Here is a 22,221-nt window from a genome sequence, read left to right as displayed (position 1 = left end):
CGAAGGCAGCAGCTTAAACCACTGAGCCACCCAGGAGCCCCCAAAAGGTATCACTTTTTGGGTCTAAGGAAACATCCTGGAGTCCCAAGGATGGGCCAGTTTCGGGCCCGTGGGGACTTATTTCTGACCCATCCCCAGCGGTCAGAGGGTGTGTGACAGGGAGGACTCGGCGCAGGGGGCAGCGGGCTTCCGCCGGGAGCGACGGCTTCTGAACCCTCAGGTCTTCCAGGGCCCGGGTCTGCAGGCGGTCATTTTCTCGGAATACTTGTAAAAAGCCTCGAGGACAAGCCCTCGCAAGTGCTCGCCGCCCAGGAGAGAAGGCCGCCCCTCCGCCATCTTTGCGTCCGCCCCACGCGGAACCGCCGCTCCCTCCCGGGTCAGAAGTTTCGCGCCAAATTGTCAGGCCTGCAAAATGGAGCCCGGAAGGAGGCCAGGGACATGACGTCATGCGCCCCGCAGCCAATCCGCTCTGGCAGCCGGCCTGGGAGGCGGTGCTCGCGGGCGCGGAGCGGTCCAATCGCTGGCTGCGGGACCCCGGCGAGCCAATCGGGGCGCAGCGGCTGCGGCGCCCGAATGCGGCGTCTGGTTTTTCCCGCGAAACTTGGCGGCAGAGGGTGGAGGTTCTTCTGTACCGGGTACCGGGAGTGCGGTAAGTGGGAGGTGAGACCGGCGGGTCCGCTGGGGGGTGGTGGGCTGGGAGTGTGTTGGCGTCCGCACTTGAGGGCGCGGCAGGGTGGGCAGGGTCTGTTCTGGCAGGGCCGGGGGCCCCGAGCCCCGCGTTCGGAACCGAACCTCCGGGCCCCTGAGCCCAGGCCGCGCGCCGCCGTCCCCGGCCTGCTTCAGCTGTTTGTGCCCGCGCCAGGCGCAGTCATGTCGGGCTTCGACGACCCCGGCATCTTCTACAGCGACAGCTTCGGGGGGGACACCGCGGCCGACGAGGGGCAGGCCCGCAAGTCGCAGCTGCAGAGGCGCTTCAAGGAGTTTCTGCGGCAGTACCGAGTGGGCACCGACCGCACCGGCTTCACCTTCAAATACAGGTGCGGGCGGGGGCGGGCCGGAGGGAAGGTGGGCGTGCAGACCGGCCGGCGTGGAGCGCACGGACCCAGTGCGAACACGCGTCTGCACCCAGTGCCGTCCGCTGTCCTAGAGCGGGGATGGGGCCTGTCCCAGGTGGGAGGATCCGGGTCCCAGCCGCACCCGTGTGACATTTGGGTTTTGTAAAGTTTATACCTGAAGTTAACTTTTGAGTGAGCATCTGTTGAGTGGGCCCCTTACAACCACCTGGAACTTCTTGGGGGCGTTTGGTTCTTTATCCAGGACTGGCTGTTGACTTCCTCTTGTTTTCCTGTGGTCTGCGTTTGTGATGCCCCCTAGACTCAAGTTCTCTGTGTGTGCAGAAGGTGAAGCTGGTCGTCCGGATTTTTTTTTTTTTTTTTAAAGATTTTATTTATTTGTCAGACAGAGATCACAAGTAGGCAGAGAGGCAGGCAGGCTCCCTGTTGAGTAGAGAGCCCGATCCGGGGCCCAATCCCAGGACCCTGGGACCATGACCCGAGCCGAAAGCCGAGGCTTTAACCCGCTGAGCCACCCAGGCGCCCCAGTCGTCCGGATTTATTTCACTTAGGCGTTCGTTCCAATCTTGCCGCTTCTGCCGATCAGCCCCTGTCGTCGGCCAGGCACTGTTCAGGTGCCGGCTACCCGCTGAACCTGCTCTTAGTCATTGTCTAACCCATGGCATCACACCAAATCCTGGTAGACCCAGCCTCTATCCCTAGCACTTTAAAATGCGGAGAAGGTGAATTCGCGGGTCTCTGTGGCTTGGGCGTGGCCAGTGATTAGCTGATTGACTTCCAAGTAACGGACTCTCTGTGTCCTCAGTAAATGGATGCCAGTGGTCCTGCCTCCTATTTATTCATGTGCCCGCTGACATTGACCATGTGTGTGCCAGGCATTGTGCGAGGCATTGAGGTAGAAAGATGAGAAGACTCCCTGCTGCTTGTTCTTCAGAAGCTCATAGGTCAGCGAAGCTCCTAAGTCAGCGGGGGCAAGGCATAGAGGTCAAGAGATAAATCACAAGGTGACAGTTGCCTCAAAGGAGGAATGTAAAAGGGGAGTGAGGGAGGCTTCCAGAGGAGCCCAAGATGACCCTCGGCTGAGGAAAGAGTTTCGGGTGTGGACTGCGTTTCCGATAGGAGCAGTTGCGCTTGTGGGTGGAGAGGAATGGGTCGGCTGTTATAGTAGGGTGCTTTCCAGTTCAGGGTGGCCGTTTCTTGTGGCTCTGGGCCATAAGGTTGAAAGGGATAAGGTCTGAGATGAGGCTGCGGAGAGGGCTCTGCATAGCATAGACCCGGGGTCCCTAAGTGTGTTTGGGGACAGTAGTCCCATGGGATGCTCTGTAAACAAAGTCCCATCTGGTGGTTGATAAGACAGACACGGTCGCTGCTATCTGTGGCCTCCCAAGTTTGAGCTTTGTTAGTCTCTGAGAGAAAGTAAAAAGCTCCAAAGGGTCCTGCAGGGAAAGAACTGAGTCTCCCAAACCGACCTGTGCACGCAGCCCTGTCTTTGGTGTGGAGATCTCTCTCAGCATCTGGTGGACTGCTTCCGTGGGGCTGTTTTTGGAGGACACCCCTCTGGGGGGTAGGGAGCCTCTGCAGGGTTACAGCATAGAGCCGCGTGGACCTCCATGGGTGGTTGGGAAGAGCAGAAAGGAGCGGGGTGGGGGGAGCGGTTGGCAATGGTGTGGGCGATGTGGGGTGCAGGTGTACCTCAGCCAGTGTTGATTTCCTCTGCTCTGCACCCCACCCCCATCCTGTCACCTGCCCATGCCAGGGATGAGCTCAAGCGCCATTACAATCTGGGGGAGTACTGGGTCGAAGTGGAGATGGAGGACCTGGCCAGCTTCGACGAGGACCTGGCCGACTACTTGTACAAGCAGCCGGCCGAGCACTTGCAGCTGGTGAGTGGGACCCCATCCCTGAGTTCCCCAGGGCTGGTCCCGCTCTGGTCACCAACAGTTGTCACCTTCCTCTTCTCCAGCTAGAGGAAGCTGCCAAGGAGGTGGCTGATGAGGTGACTCGGCCCCGGCCCGCAGGCGACGAGGTGCTCCAGGACATTCAGGTCATGCTCAAGTCGGATGCCAGCCCATCCAGCATTCGTAGTCTCAAGGTGGGTCCACTCAGAGACCGGTCGGAGCGTGACAGTGGCTGCTGCGTGGTGTTTAGGAGCTTCGGACACAGGCAGACCAGAGTGCGAGCTGTGTGACCCTGAGCAGCTCGCTCGACCTCTCTGAGCCTGTTTCTTCCTTGGTATAATTAACCCACTGAACAAGTGAGCTCCTTTCGTGGGCTAGGCGTTGAGTTGGACCATGGAGAAACAATGTTGAACTAAACACCAAGTTCCTGTTCTTGTGAACTTTATATCCCCCCAGGAGGTGTGGGAGTGGGGGGACCTTGAGTAAACCAGTGAATATCACCCGTGATGGTTGTAGATGATCAGAAGTGCCGTGGAAGAAATCAGGGGGGTAGCCCTCTGGGAAGGACGGAGAAGGCTTTCTTGGTGGAGAACCACTTGAGGGGGCAGACGGTACAAAGAACGTTCCAGGGAGGCCGAGTATAGCCCATGCAAAGCCTGAGTGGCGAGTTGGGCATGGTACACATTCAAGGCCATGTTGAAGGACAGCCAATGCGGCTGAAGAGTGATAGGAAGCAGGAGGGGTTGGCAAAGCCAGTCTGTCATCCAGGTGTTTGTTTTCTTAAAGATTTTATTTATTTATTCAAGAGTGAGTGCAAGGGAGCGTGAGTGTAGGAGGAACAAGGGAGGGAGACAAGCACACTAGACTCCCCACTCAGCACGGAGCTCCAAGTGAGATTCGATCATGACCTGACCCTGAGCTGAAACCAAGTCATTCGTCCAACTGGCTAAGCCACCCAGGGGTACCCTGGGTGTTTATTTGTTTTAATTGACAAATACTAAAGGCTGCTTCGCTCCAGGATCGGGGCTAGACCCTCACTATAACAGATGGGACTTGGCTTTTCATGGAGCTTATGGTGGGAGAACCAGGTAAGGGAGGTTGAGATGGCTTCAGGAGCCGTGTATAGTCATGAAGAAAAGAGAACGAGGGAGGTGGGTGGTGGTGGGAACACTCTGCAGTGGGGTCTGGGTGTCACCCATTTAGCTAATGGTGCCTCCTCGTCACACATTGCACTCAGAGGGCCATACTCTGGACTTTGCTTATGTCCCCACATTCTGCAGCTCTTTTGGAGCCCCTGTGAAGCTACCTTTGGCTCGCACGATGGCAGGTCTGTTCCAGAAGCAGGCTGGTGAGCTCTGCAGCTTGTTAGCTTTCTCTCTTCCCAGCACCAGGGAGGGGCCTTGTAACGATGTTTGGAATCCAGCTCAGTGGCACGCATTTGCCTCTCTGTGGATGTGGCATTGGACCCGTTTTGTGGGGGCAGCTGTTTAATTAGGGAGCCAAGCCTCAGCTCCCCCCAGGGACATGCTTCCTACCCTCAGACTCGTTGGAGGACACAGTGAACGGCCTGTTTCAGCTGATGGCTTCCCCGTGATTGGGGAAGAGCCTCTCGAGAAGGATCATTTGTCAGGATGGCTTGGAGGGGCTGAGGCAACCGCTGTCCTTTCCAGCTCGGGATCCTGGTTCCAGGACACCTGCAGCTTTGTAGCTTTGCTCTAAAAAAACAACGAAAAAACATGCTCCATGGTGGCTCCAGCCCCGGGTCATGGCAGCGGGCCTGCCTGCCCTCACATACCGCAGAGGGGGCCAGCCTCCTTCCTTCTCTGCCCTCCATGTCCCAGGCTGTGGAGGGGGTGCCAGCACGAACCCATAGCCTGCCTGTCCTAGAGGAGCCACTGGGAATGGGAAGAAAGTGAGGAAAGGAACTTATTTATTTTTTTGTCTTATGGAAAATTACACTTGGAAATAGAATAGTGTAAGGATTCTTACATATTTTTACCTGGGTTTAGTTGTTAACATTTTGCCTGATTTGCTATTTTTCTTTCTTTCTTCCTTCTTCCCTCCCTTTCTTTCTTTCTCTCTCTCTCTTTCTTTTTTTTTTTTGGTAAAGCACTATATTTTAATTTTTTAAAAAGATTTTTACTTATTTTTGAGAGAGAGAGCTAGCACATACCCATGAAAGGGGGAAGGGGCAGAGGGAGGGGGAGAAGCAGACTGTCCCTAGTGATTGTGGAGCCTGATATGGGGCTCAATCCCAAGACTCCAAGATCATGACCTGAGCTGAAGTCAGATGCTTAACTGACTGAACTTCCCTGGGGCCCTTGCTAAATTTTACGGAAATTACAGAAGTGCCACTTTATCCCTAAATGCTTTAGCATACATTAGAAGAAGAGATTTTCTAGAAATGTGTTTCTTTTTTCTTTAAGTAGGCTCCATGCCCACTGTGGGGCTTGAACTCGAGACCCTGAGATCAAGAGTCACATATTCTCCTACTGAGCCGGGTGCTCCAGAAAAAGAGATTTTTACCCTAATCCCCACTGTCCCTATCTCCCTCGAACCAACCGTGCTGTCGGTGGCTCTGTTGCAGTCGGACCTGATGGCGCACCTGGTGAAGATCCCTGGTATCGTCATCTCGGCGTCCGGGGTCCGCGCCAAGGCTACCCGCATCTCCATCCAGTGCCGGAGCTGCCGCAACACGCTCAGCAACATCGCCTTGCGCCCCGGCCTGGAGGGCTACGCCCTGCCTAGGAAGTGCAACACGTGAGTGGGCCTTGCTGGGCCCCGCGCCTGGTCAGGGGGGATGGGGTGGCTGGTGGGGGCGAGCTGGGCAGGGGGAGGGCCGGCGTGCAGCTTGGGGCCTGCCTCACGGGAGTGGCACAGCCCCACACACAGGGGCTCGGGGACGGTGTCCTCTGTGGGCGAGTTCCGTGCGTGGCCACCAGGCTGCCCAGGCACCCTTTGGCGGGGAACCCAGGGTTGGGAGGGAAAAGCAGTGCAGGAGAATGAGTCTGCTGGAGTCTTCTAAGGCACACTGGCTTGCTGGGGCAGCTGGCCCAGGAACAGGGCGTGCTCACGCGTGGACAATTGCCACCGACCGTGTGTGCACTGCAGAGGCAGAGAGCAGATGGCCTCCGCCCCTACAGCTCAGCGTTTGCTCTCTGGCCCCTTGCAGGAAGCGATCTTCACCTTGACCTGAAGGGCCCACCCCTTCTCTCAGGCTGTTCCTTGGCCTCTGCTGGTCCCCCTCAGCTTTCTGACCTAAATGTGGCAGTGCCCCAGGGCTTAGCCGTACTGCTTTTTTTCTCCACTCTCTCCCTGTGTGGTCTTGGACTTTAAATACAGTCCATGTACAAAGGACTCTCACCTGTGTGTCTCCCCTGAACTCTCCGGGGTCAGATCCGGCTGCTGGCCAGATGCCCCCATGTAGGTGGCAGGCACCCCGCATAGATCTGACCTCCATCCCACGCCCAGATCTGCCCTTCCGCCGCCCCTCTCCTGCACCCCCGATGGAAGCACCGATTTTTCAGGTGCTCAGGCCCAAGTCCTTGGTTTCTAGAGTGTTTCCTCCTATTTCCGTCTAGATAGCTGAGAAGTCATTTTGGCTCTGCTGCTGAGCTTGCACGTAGAGAATCACACTCTTTCTCACCACCTGGCATGGCTGCCTTGCTTCATGCTCTTCTGTCTCACCTGGAGGCGTGATCTCCCAAGCCCACCCTCGTCCACTAGTCTGTTCTCCGCATCACAGCTGGTGACACTTTGCCCTGCAGGTGACCTAATCATTTCCATGTCACCCAAATTCAGGCTCTGTCCAGGCCCGCATGGCCCTCCACGGTCCTCCTCCCTCTCTTTAGGCCCAGCCTCCCTCTGTTCCTGGGATCACTGAGCAGCACTTTGCTGGCACAGGGCCTTTGAATGTGCTATTTCCTCTGCCCCGAACATTCTCCCTCTGACCTCTGCAGTCCTTGTTCTCAGTTCCATCAGCTTTCTCTTACGTCACCTCCCAGAAGTTCCTCCCAGGTCCTCCATCTTACACTCGGTACACACATACCCGACGCCTCTTCCCCACCTACCCGACAGCGTGGGGCACTGCTGTCATTCTGTCATGCAGCCATTTACCAGCTGGCTTTTTCAGTCTCCCTTGGCCCCTGACTAGAACGTGAGCTGTGTAAGAGCAGGGACTTTGGTTCCCTGCTATGTCCTCGGCCCGTAGAATGGTGTCTGGCACGTAGTAGGTGCTTTGCTGGAATGCTGCTATAGTAATTGAACCATGACTTGCTAACATGGAGGTAAAAAGAGGCTTGGACCCTGAGAATGGTCTCTAGGTGCCCAGACCCTCACCAAGAGATCCTGGGATTTGAATGGGGTTTTGTAAGGTCATTGGTGATTCAGCCTCTGTACCTGTGGGGACACTGAGACCCTCGTGGGGTTGAGAGTGTGACTTGGCTGTGTCCCATAAGTTAAGGGTGGAGCCCAGGCTGGAGCAGACCTCCCCATTCCTGATCTGGTTCGTGGTCCCCCACAGAGCTGTGCTCCTTGTGAGGGCCTTGTCCAGCTTATTGTGGAGACCCTTAACTTGCTCCCAGCCAGATCTTGTCCCCAGCTCCTGGGATGGACTCCCTGGGCTTTGGGTTCTCCGGGGAGCTCTGCGACCCTTTCTTCTCCTTCTGTACAGGGATCAGGCTGGGCGCCCCAAGTGTCCCCTGGACCCGTATTTTATCATGCCTGACAAGTGCAGGTGTGTGGACTTCCAGACCCTCAAGCTGCAGGAGCTGCCTGATGCCGTGCCTCACGGCGAGATGCCCAGACACATGCAGCTCTACTGCGACAGGTGAAGCAGGGGGTGCGGGTGTGGGGCGGGGCAGGAGGTGGGAGTGGGGCTGGGCGTCTGGGGGCCAGTGGCCCAGGCTGAGGCACGGTGGGAGGAGAAGATGGCTTGTTATATGTTTCTGCTTCCTCGGTGGTCCTGGAATCTGCAAGGGCACGTAGCTTCTGCTCTGCAGTTCCAGAACTCCCTGGAACTCTGAGAGGCTGATGGCTACATGAGCTTGGAGCCTGGGCCTTTCCGAGAGGGGAGGGTCCCTGCCACTCGGAGAGCCTCTGCCCGCCTGGCGCCCCCGCCCCACCCGCGCCTTCTGATGACATTCTTCCATGGATTTTGCAGAGTAGTTGGGAAGGAGGAGAGGTGCCCGGCTAGAGTCCGGTCCCCTCGCGGCCACCTGGGAGGAAGGCTTGGAGATGTGACCGCGGTTCTGCACCTGGATGTGCATGCTGGTGTTCTTTGCTGCATGTTTTTCCGAGGAGTGAATCCCTAGGTTTTGTTAACTTGGTCAGTGACGGTGGAAACTTGTAGAGGACTGACTGGAGCAAGTTACCGTGAGCTGGCGAAGCCTTGCTTTCCTTACCAGTAAAATGGGCTTCATGACCGTCTTTAATCTCTAGACAGGTTGCCAAAGATGGTAATTGGAAAATGCACACGTTTCGTATAGGTCCTTAATAGGAATTAAGAGTTTGGTGTTCGTTAGGTTATTCTGCAAATAGTCTAACCCAGGCTTAAGAGGGGGGCGTATGGGAAGGGGCACCTGGGAGGCTCAGTTAAGTGACTGACTCCTGATTTCAGCTCAGGCCATGATCTCAGGGTTGTGAGATCAAGCCCCCTCTCGGGCTTTGCACTGGGCGTGGAGCCTGCTTAAGGTACTCTCTTCTCTTCTCTCTCTAAAAAACAGAAGAGGAAAAATAAAAACAGTGGTGCATGGGCAGGGGCGCCTTAGAATCCTCTTGGGGTCAGTGAGTGCGACAGTGGTGCTCCTTTGTGGGGTGTGACTCTGGCACATAAAGCACATTTGGGTCTGTTTCCTCCCATGATCCCATGAGACTTGAGCAGGTCCGATCATGTTATCACTGCCCCACTACTTCTCCAATCTCAGAGAGGTGCGGTGACTTCTTTGAGGTCACACAGCTTCTAAGTGGCAGAGTGCAGACACGTGCATGCCCCAGCGTCCCCTCTGTGCCACACTGGTTTTCACTGGAGCGCTTGGAGACTCCTTGTTTCATTGTCTTAGTTTTGCAAAGAGAATGTAGATGTCCAGAGGCAGGATGTGCCCGAGCCCGTGGAGCCCCGAAGAGGCAGAAATGGAGGGGGGAGGCCCTTGCAGAGAGGCCGGAGGGCCTAAGGAGGACAAGGACATCCTTGGATACCCCTTGGACACCCCTTCCCCTGAGGTGGCCAAGAGGACCCCTGTGGCGAGTCTGGCAGCAGATAGGGATGCGGCTTCTGAAGGCTGGGGTGAGCCAGCACCGAGCCTCCCTGGCGCCCTAGCTGTCAAAACAGAAGAGCCCTTGCGGGCAGGGAAGGGTCAGGCCAGCTCCACAACCGAAGGTGCTCAGCACCATCCCGCAGGCAGCTGAGCGATGCGCACTTGGAGCGGGGGGCCCCGAGGGATGGAGAGATCTGGAGTATCTGTGCTAAGGTGGAGCGTGAGGGTGACAGTGGGTGAGAGGGTCCCCAACAGTCTCTCATCTTTGTTCCTCTCTCCTCCCTGTCTCCTCAGGTACCTGTGTGACAAGGTCGTCCCTGGGAACAGGGTCACCATCATGGGCATCTACTCCATCAAGAAGTTTGGCCTGACCTCCAACAGGGGCCGTGACAGGGTGGGCGTGGGCATCCGGAGCGCCTACGTCCGTGTCCTGGGCATCCAGGTGGACACAGATGGCTCTGGTGAGTTTGGGCTTTGGGGCTCTGGCTGTGCTGTGTCCTGGGCCGTCTCTCTCCAAGGTTATGGTCAGGCCTCCTGGTCTCCCCGTCCCCCCGTCCCTGAGCGCCTCTACGATCTGCCCGTCCAGCTCCTCACACCCCCCTACACTCCCCCTTTCCCTCACTCACTGGACCTCGAGCACAGGCCCACTCCTGGCAGGGAGACCTGGGCTCTGTCTCCCCAGGCTTATGCCATCTGGGCTCTGAGGCCCTGCCCTACGGGGGCCCCGGACTGGCTGGCCGGGGTCTGCCTCACACAGCACTCATGTACGCTCCTTCCCTGGCCCACCCAGGCCGCAGCTTCGCCGGGGCTGTGACCCCCCAGGAAGAGGAGGAGTTCCGGCGCCTGGCCGCCCTCCCCAATGTCTATGAAGTCATCTCCAAGAGCATCGCTCCATCCATCTTCGGGGGCACAGACATGAAGAAGGCCATCGCCTGCCTGCTGTTTGGGGGTTCCCGAAAGAGGTAGGGGCTCAGTCCCGCCAGATCTGGGGAGGGGAGAGTGACTTACCCATGGGGGATAGCCGTGGACGGTCAGGACTCGAATGTTCTCATTTTCCCGGGATCCTCAGCCTCGCCTGCTACTCCCAGGCCCCTTCCCCAGCTCCCAGGCTTGCTGTCACCTAATGGCTAATCCATGCTTTCCTACCCAGAGGGATCCCCTTAACCAAAGTAGAGGTAGGCTGGGCAGGGGAAGGAGGGGGGCCAGCAGATGCAGTGGGGAGAGCTCTGAGCTTGGAGACTGGAGACCAGAGATTAAGTCTCTGCCCCTTTTTCCTGTGTGGCCTTGGATGAGAGACACCACCTCTCTAGACCCAAGCTTCCGTGGAACAGGGCAGGTGAGAACCCAGCCCTTGCAGGACAGCACGCGTGCTCTTGAAACTAGGAAGCAGCAGAGCCAGGGAAGGTAACGTTACCAGCAGCTACCACTTACTGGGGCCTCTTGCAGGCACTTTCATGTGTCCAACACCCACCCAGTCCTCATAGTCACCCTCAGAGGAAGCTCTGACCAAGCCCGCTCTGGAGGTCAGGCAGTGGAGGCATGGAGAGCGAAACGGACTTCCCGAGAGGCCCCATCAGTGGGGCCAGGATCCTGCCCACTGGTGCCTTTCGCACATGCTGGGGTCCCCCCCTCTTCCTTTCCAGCCACCAGGGCCGTTAGATCAGACCCTTACCATGTGTGGCCCGGCCCTGAATGCCCTACCCTTGACCATCCGTGGCCTGGAGGCAAGTTCCCTCCCTTGTCAACCACAGGTGAGGCTAGGGGGCACTGCTGTTAACGAGGGTCCCAGTCCAGAGCCCCTGCCTGCCCGCGGCTTACAGGCTCGAGATGCAGGTTGTGGGGCCGACTGCCAGCCTGCCCTGTGCCCAGCCTGAGTCCCAGCCTGGACCACCTGCCTGTCCTCTCCCAGGCTCCCCGACGGACTCACCCGCCGAGGAGACATCAACCTGCTGATGCTAGGGGACCCGGGGACAGCCAAGTCGCAGCTGCTGAAGTTCGTGGAGAAGTGTTCTCCCATCGGGGTGAGTGCCTGGGACACGCCACTCTGCTCGGCTGCCCCTTAGGAAGACAGGCTGCAGCCCGGGCTACCTGGTCCTCAGTGGGCCAGCTCACAGGGCCTCTTCCTCATTCCTCTTGCCTGCGGGTCAGGACGGCACAGAGAGGAGGAAGGGGACCAGCGGATGTGGGGCAGTTTGGGGCAACGGGTGGACTGCGGCCTCAGAGGCAGCGGGGGCTTTGGGTCTCGGCCTGGCCAGTGGCTAGCTTGCAGACCTTGAGCGCGTTCCCCCATCTTCTCCCTGAGACTCCATTCATCCACCTGCTGAATCGTGATGTTGGTCATCACACGAAGATCAGGGGCCAGGCACTGCTTGCAGTCCACTGCGTAGATGTACTGGCCTAATGCTGCGTTCTCTGTGCAGTGGCTGCTGTGACCCCTTTAATAAAGGAGGAAACTGGGGTACAGAAAACCTCAGTCTTGCCCAGGGTCCCACCCCAAGTACGTGCAAGTGCAGGGATTTGACCCCAAGTGTGTGGTAGGTGGGGTCCTCTGTGCAGTGATCCGTGGGTCTGGGGGCTCAGAGTGGGGCGAAGATGACCTGGCAGGAGGGGCTGTGTGGGGGAATATGGTCTGGGGGTCAGACGTGCCCGGCGTGCCGCAGTCGCATGCTAGAGACCCACGGGCGCTACTCTGTGGGCCGCGGGGTGGTTTCCGGTTTCCTGGCAGCCCTGGTGAAAAACTAAAGGGAGCGCGTGAAATTAATTTTAATGTTTTATCTAGTCTTACTGTCTTAGTCTGTAGCTTAATATAGAAAACACCACAGTGTACTTTACGTTCTCTTTCGTTAAGTACTGACCTTGGAAGCGTGTGTATTTTGTACTCAAAGCCCCCCTCACGCTGGACTTGCCATGGTGGCAGCTTGTGGCATGCAGCTCTGTACAAAGACGACAGGGTACTAGGGTGGGGCAGGCTTCCTCTTGGAGTCAGGAGTGCACAGCCCAGCCCTCAGGCCCCCTAGGAGTGTGGCATGCATCTGCCCGGGGCCAGAGTCCGCTCCTCTGTGAGCTGGGCCCCTGAGTGCTACTTCACAGGGCCATGATGGGGCTCAGATGATCCTGGACGTGGACAACCCGCGCCCCCCGCCCCGGGGAGAGCCTCCAGGCCAGGCTGGTGCCCGGGGCCGCCTTCCCACCCAAAGGGAGGCACACGGGTTCTATTCCCAGCTCCACAGCCAGCTTGGATGTGTGACCTTGGGCGAGCCACATCAGTCTGGCCTCTTGACTCACTGGGGTCAGGGCAAGGAGCTGGAGCTGGGTTGTGTCCTGACATCCCCCCGCCCCAGGTGTACACCTCTGGGAAAGGCAGCAGCGCGGCCGGACTGACGGCCTCGGTGATGAGGGACCCCTCGTCGAGGAACTTCATCATGGAAGGCGGAGCCATGGTCCTGGCCGACGGTGGGGTTGTCTGTATTGACGAGTTTGACAAGGTGGGTCTGACGGCGAGGTGGGGGCCGAAAAGTGGGTGGTTCCTTGGGGTTCTGGGGCTGGAGGCCTGGCCTCCTGGGCTGGGACCACAGAAAACATCTCTGACTTAGAGACTGGTATTCGGTCCTGGGCCTGTCACTAGAAGGAAGTAGTTGAGCCTCTGAGCCTCAGTTTCCCCATATGGAGAGGGGAGAGGAGAGCCAAGCCCACACGGCTCATTGTCACCAGGGCAAGAGGCCGCCTGGTTCTTGCTGTGGGCCAGACGTAGAGTCGGGACTTAGGGTTGGTTGCTGCTGTAGTTTTCTTGCTGTCCCACTCCCCCGCCCCATCACCTGGTGCTCACACACGTCTCTGCCCCACACAGATGCGGGAAGATGACCGAGTGGCGATCCACGAGGCCATGGAGCAGCAGACCATCTCTATAGCCAAGGTGTGTGCGTGGCTGCTGTCCCTCCTGGCCCAGCCACGCCGAGGGTGCTGCCCGGGGCTGTGATCAGGCTCCAGCCTCCGGCTGCCCCTGAGCACCCCAGGCTGGGGCTCGTTTTTCTGTTTGCCCTGGTGTCTGCTGGCTGCAGCCGCCGGCCTGTGCGCGTGTACATGCGGGAGAGACGTGCGCCCGGGTTCTCATCTCTGTTGTCTGCTCCCCATCCCCCTCTCAGGCTGGGATCACCACCACCCTCAACTCCCGCTGCTCTGTCCTGGCTGCTGCCAACTCGGTGTTCGGTCGCTGGGATGAGACGAAGGGGGAGGACAACATCGACTTTATGCCCACCATCTTGTCCCGCTTTGACATGATCTTCATTGTCAAGGACGAGCACAACGAGGAGAGGGATGTGGTACGTCTGGAGCAAGCTGGGGCCATGGGAGTCAGGCCCAGAGCTCTGGGGGAGGGCATACAAGGGGCTTGGCCCAAAGTCCTGCCTGGCAAGAGTCTTTCCTGTTAGTGGGCAGCCGGGGTGGGGGTGCGGTGTCTGCGGCCTGCAAGGAACGCTGGTCTAGGGGTCTGGAGTCCTGCCTCCTGCCTGGGCTGTGCAGTCGGGGAAATTACTCTCTCCCTGGGCTCAGCCCGTTGTATGTGACACAAGGGAGTTGGCCTTTGCAAGGGTTAGAACCCCAGCTCCAGTCGGGACGTCTCTGGAAGGAACGGAACGGCTTGTGCGATGGGCAGGCCTAGAGGTGCGAGGCCCACCCACATCCGGGGGCTGGTGTCACCAGAGCTCTCTTTCTGCCCCTCTGCTCTGCCTCTCTTGCTGGAGGCTTGTTCTCAGGCGGCCGCTGTCTTCACGGGGGCAAATAAGGCCTTGGCAGCTGGGGGATTTTGTTGACTCAATTCACCGCTCACAAGGAAAGTGGGGGGAGTTCTGGCCCTACCAGCTCCCCCGCCCTGCCTGTGCAACTTCTGTGTGGGGACCAGGCTCAGGGGGGCCTGTGGGCTGACCCAGTGTGCCCTTGGCTCCACCAGATGCTGGCCAAACACGTCATCACTCTGCACGTGAGTGCACTGACCCAGACCCAGGCCGTGGAGGGTGAGGTTGACCTGGCCAAGCTGAAGAAGTTCATTGCCTACTGTCGAGCGTGAGTCCTGGACTTTGGCCCTGCGGGATTGGGGTGGCCCGGCTCTCCTGGGGGAGAGAACCCTGAAGCCCGGGCCTGCTTCTCACACAAGGGGCCTGAGATGAGGCTCTTCTTCGGCTTTTAGCTCTGCTCCTTTCTGACCTTGCATAGGTCACTCTGTGGTTCTTGGCCTCAGTTCCCCATGGCTGTAACGGGGATGTAGGAGCTAGAAGGTCTTGCAGACCCCCAGGACTGTCCCGTGCAGGGAGGCAGTGCAGTGCGGACGTTGTGGACGTGGGCTCTGGGTAACGTCTGCTCCCACCATGTGACCTAGGGCGAGTCAGGGGACCTCTGAGCCTTGCGTTCCTGGACTGGCACAGGCCTAGGTTTTCGTGAGGATTGCACAGAGGTTGAGAGCTCGGCAGAGCCCTGCCCTGAGGAACATTCAGGAAATGGTGGCTGCGACTTCTGGTCTGGCTTCTCTCACAGATTGTAATGGTGATTGTGCATGTAGTCCCCGTTCTGTGCTTGGCGTTCCTCTGAGCGTTTCCTGTGTAAATGAGCTTTCGCCCTGTCCCGAAGCCTTGGAGGTGCTGTAGTTAGCCGTTCTGCAGTTGGGCCTGAGGCAGAGAAGTGGGGAAAGGAAAGGTTAAGCGACTCGTCCAGGGTCCCAAGTGGGCAGTAGCAGAGCCAGGATTTGAACCCAGGGACCCGGCTCCAGAGGCTGGGCTGTTAACTACAGGGCTGAGAACCTGTAAGTGCCCTTAGTTGGCTCTTGTTGGAGGTAAAACCTGAGGGCGGGGACTCTTCGAGGGCCCCTCCAGTGGGAAGTGAGGCGCTGTAGTCGGGTAGGTCCTGAACTCACCCCCTCCTTGGGAGTGCTGAGCGGTGCAGCACCCAGCAGTCCTGGGTGCTCCTCTCGGTTCCGAGGTCCTTATGGCCCTGTCGTCAGGGGCTTGGGCCCAGGTGTGTCTTGCCCCACCTTGACGCCAGGTCCTGGGTGACCTTGGGGAGTCGCTCCCTCTTTCTGGCCTCGGTCTTCCCATCCTCAGGATGAGGGTGGGATTAGGTGATCTAAGCATTCCCCTGAATGAGTGATTGTCATGTGGTTGGGGGACACGGTGGGTGCCCCCTGAGTGCTTCCTAGCCTTGTAACAGCAGCTCCTCACATCCTGCAGGAAGTGTGGCCCCCGACTGTCGGCAGAGGCCGCAGAGAAGCTGAAAAACCGGTACATCATGATGCGGAGTGGAGCCCGTCAGCACGAGAGGGACCTCGACCGCCGCTCCAACATCCCCATCACCGTGCGGTGAGCGGGCGCGTGCAGGGCCCGGACCCAGCTGGGCCGGACAGCCCAGGTTACAAAGCAGGATGTGCCCAGCAAGCCCGGGGCGGGGGCCCCTTGCTAACTCCAGTGCAGGCCCATAAGATGGGCTGTGGGTCGCGGAGGCTTTGGGGAGTATAAACAGTGGCCTCCCTGACTACATGCATTTCTTGGCTTGTTTTATGGCTGAGAAAACCTGAAACCCTGTTTTGTGAATTTTGTCTGGCTTCCCTCATTGCAGGGAAGCCTGAGGGTGAGGGGAGGTGTCCAGTTATGGGAGTTATGAGCCCTGGGTCTAGACTCTGGCCTATTGTGTGACTGCAGGGAAATTGCTTTTCTTGTTTGGATCTCAGTTGTCATAGTTCTTCATTTATTCTTGTGAGTTTACACAGAATATAGTGACTGGGGGGCTGGGACCTACCTGGTAGGCTGCATCCTGCCTCCAGCGCTGATGCGTTAGAAGTGAATCTGGCTGTATGTGATGGAGACCCCAAATAGAGTTGAGTAAGCAAAGGATGTTTGAGGGTAGGTGGTCCAGGACTGATGTGATGGCTTCTCAGGGTCACTGGCATCTCAGGTTTGTTCTCCTAGTCCAAGATGGCTGCTGGAACTGCAGCCCTCACCTCTGTATTCCAGGTGACAGGTGAGGAAGGAGAAGAAGGGCCTATCTTTTCAGGACATTTGCTGAAATCGCCACAAAACTTTGACCTTGGAATTTCTTGGCTACACCTTAGTCACCTAGACACATCTAGATGTAGGAGAGGCTGGGAAATGTCTTTTAGCTGGGTGCCATGTGCTAGAGTCAGAATTGGTTCTGTTACCGAGGAGGAAGGGAAGATGGGTCATGGGGACCGCAGGCAGTCTCCCCTTTGGCCTTCCTACCCTGGGCAGGCACCTCCCCGACGTGGTGCGGGTAGGGGCAGGGAGTGAACTGAGGCCGCCCCGTTGCTCCTGTGCAGGCAGCTGGAGGCCATCGTGCGCATCGCGGAGGCCCTCAGCAAGATGAAGCTGCAGCCCTTCGCCACGGAGGCCGACGTGGAGGAGGCTCTGCGGCTCTTCCAGGTGTCCACGCTGGACGCTGCCTTGTCCGGCACTCTGTCAGGTGAGCAGGCACGGCGGCACAGGCTGAGGGTCCCGGGGGGCCAGGCAGCATCCCGGAGGCCTGGAGCATTTGTTGCTTCTGTGCAGTTGCCCAGCGTCTCTGAGCTTCCTCTCGGTGGTCAGAACCACCCCTTCCCGCCCACCTCCCTTTTCTCCCCACAGCCATTTCCTCCCAGAAGAGAAGCACAGTTTCTCTTCTAGACTCTTGCACACAACCGACTTGACCCCGTCAGTTATTACGGACTGTGATTTTGTTGTCTGAGAACACCAGCACTCCTGCTTGTGAGCTCATGAGCGCTTCGAGCGCTTCCAAAGCTCTTTCCCTCCTTTGACTTCCGGCTGCCTTCTAGAAGCCAGCTGGGCACTTCGAAGTAAGACGGACACTCGGAGGCCTGTTCGTGGTGCCATTCGCTTAGCTAGAATGCGGATCTCTTGACCCGCAGGCCAGTGTGGGTCAAACTGCTGTCAGTCCCGCTGCCTGCCTCAGGCTCGGCCTTCCAGCAGATTTTTCTGGAGCACTGACTGTGTGCCAGGCTCTCCTGGGATAGATTCCTCCCTTCACCCTGTGGGGTGTGGTATTTGCCAGACACCATTCTAGGTGTTGGGGCTAAGAGGAAACACATCTCCAAGTGTCTGCCTTGTGGGCCTCTCATTCTGAATGGGGGGAGAGACAACAAAGGCAGATAGATCAGGTTCAGGCAGTCAGAAGTAGGGGTGGGGATTCTAGTAGGACAGGTGTGTTGGAGGACAGGATGCCTCTCTGTCAGGGGTGGTCGGGGGTGGTCAAGAGGCAGTTGTGTGAAATGAGGACATTAGGTTCTGTGGAGGTGGGGGGTCGCGGTGTAGAGAATGCTCTAGGTAGAGGGAGGGCTCGGTGCCATGCCTCCAAGGAGATAGCAGGCTTGGCAGGTTCGAGGGCCAGTGTGGCTGGTACCTTTGGCGGTGGGAGGGACCTGATCACTCCCAACCTCGTGTTGGTGAAGCCAATCTCTGCCCTGAAGGGGATTTCTGTCTCTTGAGACATTTGGTAATGGAGAGTTCTCTGGGATGCTGATGCACAGAGGTCAGGTGTGATTTGGGACAATGGAATTTTAGTTGGGCCTTGTAGGCTGTGTAGGAGTTTGCCTTTGCAGACAGACCCCTTTCAACCTGGAGCCTTGAAGTTCATCCCAGTGGCTTCGCTGACCATGCCCCGCCCTCTCTTTAGCGGAAACCCAAGGCGTCTGTAGGTGTTGGTCAGCAGGAGAGACTCACCCTACAGCAGTAGTTGGAAGTCAGGAGCCTCGCACTTGCCTGGGCTCCTTGGGGCACCGTGCAGATGTGGCCTCCGGGGCAGTCCCCCGCGCCCCCCCACCTCCCCATCCTGTGTCACCAGTGGCTTCAGCTCTCCGAGATCTTCTGGAACTTTGTCCCTGCTGCCTGACCAGCCAGAGGGGGGCCCTGTGTTACCAGTGTTTGCACAAAGTCAGATCCTGTCTCTCTGCAGAGCCCTCCACTGGCTGCTCCCCCAGAATCAAACCCAAACCCATGCTGTGGCCTAGGGATCGGAGCGGACCCCGGTCCCTAGCCACGTCATCAGCCCCTGGGTGGGTTTCTACCTCCATGCTTTGTGCCTGCCGTTCCCTCTGCCTGGGGCGTCCCTCTGCACAGGTTTGCCTCGTGCCCTGGCTTCAGGGCTCTGCTGAGCTCTCTGCTCAGGCCTGCGCAGCCCCCCACATGCTGTTCTTTTCTTTGAGGTGTTTCTTTTTCTCGTTGAAGTTTTCTTCTGAGCCATCTTTCTTGGCTCAGGGGCCTTGTCTCTCCAGGCGTCCGTCCCACCATGGGCCGACTGAGATCCCTGGTACCCCGTTCCCACCCGTTCCTCCCTCTGTCCACAGGGGTGGAGGGCTTTACCAGCCAGGAGGACCAGGAGATGCTGAGCCGAATCGAGAAGCAGCTTAAGCGCCGTTTTGCCATTGGCTCCCAGGTGTCCGAGCACAGCATCATCCAGGACTTCACCAAGCAGGTGGGCCTGCCATGGGGTCTGGGGGCTGGGCTGGGGTTGGGGAGGGGGTGTCTCCTGCTTGCTCCTGGAGCCTGCTTCCCACCTAATGGGCAGCCGTGTCCTGCGGCTCAACACACAGGCCTGAGTTGGGGCTGGGGTGGCTGTCCTTATCCTGGACCTGTCCCTGTCATTTGTCCTCTAGGGACTGCTTCAGTGTGGGGAGCAGGCAGTTTTCTGTCCCATTAGGGCAGAGGACAGGGTGCTGGTGTCCACAGCCAGGCTCCCCCCAGCCCTTCCCATTGATCCCTTCCCCCACTGCCTGGCTTGTATGGGCATGGGGGCGGGGGCAGAGCCAGGAGGGTGAGCTGTCCTGCTCCTGGAGGACAGTGCTCTTGATCGCAGAGAGAGGACTGGGACTTTCTAGATGCTATGGAGAACTTGTGGTCTCAAAAGCCACAGGAACAGCCCACCAGTTTCTGGTTTTCGCTGTTCTTCACGGCCGTCATCTTGCTGCAATCTTTAGTTTCATGCAGTAGGTCGGACCGCGCCCATTCTGCAGGCCTGCAGACCGAGGCTTAGAGAAGTTCAGGGCGTCAGGAGGTTGGGTTCCGGAGTAAGGTGGACTCCGATGAAGTCCCAGCTCTGCCATTTACTTGCTGTGTGACTTTGAGCAAGTGACTTCACCTCTCTGAGCCTCAGCTCCCCTGTAGCACGGGAATCATCCCTGTACTAGCCGCTCGGGGAGGATGGGAGTTCATGTACACAGCGGTGCCTGCTGTGCTATGGGGGCCGAGGACGTGTGAGCTCTTCTTAGGAGCCACAGAGACGGATGTGAAGGCCTTTTGTAGGCCAGAATGTTCTCTGGGAGCAGGGAGGGTAGGAGGGCCCAGCGGGTGAGCTGGAGGGGTGTCGGGGAGCCGCTGGGGAGGCTCGCTCCTGCATCTGGCCTCGTGTCCGCAGAAATACCCGGAGCACGCCGTCCACAAGGTCCTGCAGCTCATGCTGCGGCGCGGCGAGATCCAGCATCGCCTGCAGCGCAAGGTCCTCTACCGCCTCAAGTGAGCCCTGGCCGCCCCGTGGACGCGCCCGGACCGCCCCGTGGACGCGCCCGGACCGCCCCGTGGACGCACCCGGACCGCCCCGTGGACGCGCCCGGACCGCCCCGTGGACGCCCCTGGGCCTCCTGCGCGTCCCCTACCAGCCCCGAGCGCTGCCCCTCAACACCCCCCTCGCAGCACCCCATCCCCAGCGGTGCTGTCCTCTGTCTCCCCGCCCCCGACATGGACTGCCCCTCGGGGGTACGGCCCCCCCCAATCTGGCTGCCTCCCTGCCTCTGGGCGTCTGCTTCTGGGCAGGGCCAGGACAGATGCTTTGGAAGGTTGTGGAAATAATAAAGCCGTGGTGTGTGCGCACGCTGTGGGCTCCGCGCTGGGGAGCCTGTGGCTGCCCCCGTCATGCTGTCCCTGCGGAGTGGGTGTGGGGGCAGGACCAGCCTTGCGGCCGGCCCAGCGGGGTTTCCCACCCGCATCGGCTGCTCGGCTCCTGGGTGAGGCGACTGCGTTCTCTCTGGTCCGTGGGGCCGCTGCGGCCCATTTCTCACACCTGGCAGTAGTGACGATGCCCGCGGACCAGGCCTGCGTGGAAATGCCCCAGAGAGCGGGGACGGTTGGCGGCCTCGGCTGTGCTGCAGCGGCCGGGCGGGGTGGTGGCAGGGGCGTGCATTCGCCTCGGGCTGGCTGGTTCACCCTCAGTTTCCCCTTCTGTAAAGGGACGGCGCCCCTGCTTTGCAGGGCTGTGTTTAGGGTGAGTGGCGGCAGAGTGCCCGGGAAGGACGGGGCCGTGTGATGAGACTCCCGTGGCGTTTGGGATTTGGGGACCTATGTTCCCCCCGAGGCCTTAGAGCAAAGTCGCTCAGAGTGAAGGTTCCGGGATTCTGTGGACTGGTTGGTTTGCTCCTGGGGGGCCACCCACAGCTGTGTGGCCTTGGTTCTGGCACTAGGCTTCTCTGGGCCTGAGGATATGCCTTCAGTTTTGCCCCACCCCCCCCCCTTTTTTTTTCGCTTGGGTCTTGTTAACATCTGTCACCACAGGTTTTTTTTTTCCCTCTTGTGATGGGAACTTAAATTTCTCTTAGCAGCTTTTCACAAGGGGCATTACGTCCCCACAGCTGACGTATTGCATAGCAAGTGTGCCCCTTTGACCCCGTTCTCCCATTTCGCCCACTCCCCACCCCACTTCTGGCAGCCATCCATGTGTTGTCTATGTCTGTTGAGGGGTTTTTTTCTCTAAAAAAAAATCCATATGTGAGATCTTACGATATTTTTCTTTCTCTGACCTATTTCATTTTTAAAAAATTTTATTTATTCATTTGAGAGAATGAGAGCTCAGTGGGGGAGGGTCAGAGCAAGAGGGAGAAGCAGGCTCCCCGCTGAGCAGGGAGGCCAACATGAGGCTCGATCCCAGGACCGAGGGACTGTGACCTAACCCAAAGGCAGAGGCTTAAGTGACTGAGCCACCCAGGTGCCCCTATTTTGACCAATATGAGGGTAGAATTCATGAAATTAAAGTCAGTGAAATGAAATACTTGATATTTAAGGTGCATTTAGAAATACAGAGCCTCAAGCAAAACATAAGTATTCAAATGTATTAAAAATTCTATTCTAGGGGCGCCTGGGTGGCTCAGTGGGTTAAAGCCTCTGCCCTCGGCTCAGGTCATGATCTCAGGGTCCTGGGATCGAGCCCCACATCGGGCTCTCTGCTCCGCGGGGAGCCTGCTTCTCCCTCTCTGCCTGCCTCTGCCTAGTTGTGATTTCTCTCTGTCAAATAAATAAAATTTAAAAAACAACTCTTCTAATAAATTATGAGCAGATGAAGTATTTATAAATAATCACCACGTAAAAATGAAGCCAGCCATGACCTCAGCGTCGGCTGTGTGATCTTCCAAAAGCAAGCCTGAAACCTGGATGCAGGAGTGCGGTCATTGTTGTCACCAGAGCGTGCGCGGCAATTTCCAGCTGCTTCAGGCTCTTTCCTTCTCCCCGGTTCCAGGAAATGGAGAGATGAGAGGAGCTAAATCAGTTTTCCTCTGATGCACTCATATGCTCAAAGCCCTTTCTTCTTTGGTAATTTAGAGAACTTTCGAGCAGCTCTTGGTCGCTGCGAGCGCTTCCGGGCCCTCTGCCCCTTTCATCTCCTGCAGGTGCAGACGTGGGCGGCGGTGTCCGCTGCAGAGCCGGTTCTTCTGTTCCTCTGTTCGGGGGTGCAGGGGGGGGAAGGAAGCTTTAACCCCCCAGCGGGAGCTTGTGTCACCGGGCGGTGGAGAGGGATCTTTGTCCCGGGAGTGTATTCTCCTGGGGTCTCACCTGTGATGGTTCGTGCCCCGCCGCGGAGACTGCAAGATGGTGGCTCTGTCCTCCCACATTTGTCAGCTGGGTGGCACTTTACCCTCCAGCAGTTGCGGGTGTGGGTCCTGCGGTCACCTCCGTTTTACAGATGGGGAGACTGAGGCTTGGAGAGGCACGTGTCACCATGAGCGGAGGGCAGGGTCTGGAT

At 58.2% G+C, this 22,221-nt stretch overlaps 1 protein-coding gene across 2 annotated transcripts; it reads left to right on the top strand.

Annotated features, from left to right (window-relative positions):
- The first annotated feature begins 567 nt into the window (after window positions 1-567).
- On the top strand, window positions 568-21,064 carry MCM5 (minichromosome maintenance complex component 5). Of its 2 annotated transcripts, none has more exons than XM_046013918.1 (18): window positions 568-649; window positions 863-1,037; window positions 2,830-2,956; window positions 3,037-3,165; window positions 5,559-5,731; window positions 7,644-7,799; window positions 9,520-9,686; window positions 10,016-10,187; window positions 11,135-11,246; window positions 12,567-12,710; window positions 13,073-13,138; window positions 13,368-13,544; window positions 14,171-14,283; window positions 15,441-15,569; window positions 16,544-16,686; window positions 18,563-18,690; window positions 19,630-19,738; window positions 19,805-21,064. In XM_046013918.1, the coding sequence occupies exons 1-17, from the start codon at window positions 574-576 to the stop codon at window positions 19,729-19,731; spliced, it is 2,289 nt and encodes a 762-aa protein (XP_045869874.1). In that variant the 5' UTR covers window positions 568-573; the 3' UTR covers window positions 19,732-19,738; window positions 19,805-21,064. The 2 variants fall into 2 exon arrangements, with proteins under 2 accessions (XP_045869874.1, XP_045869873.1); XM_046013917.1 differs by having other exon boundaries at window positions 19,630-19,775; window positions 19,842-21,064.
- The last annotated feature ends 1,157 nt before the right edge of the window (window positions 21,065-22,221 follow it).

The sequence above is a fragment of the Meles meles genome, chromosome 7 (genome assembly GCF_922984935.1).
Source record: "Meles meles chromosome 7, mMelMel3.1 paternal haplotype, whole genome shotgun sequence".
NCBI classification, from domain to species: Eukaryota; Metazoa; Chordata; class Mammalia; order Carnivora; family Mustelidae; genus Meles; species Meles meles.
Note: the sequence above shows the minus strand (reverse complement) of the source record. Positions and strands in the feature narration are given on the sequence as shown.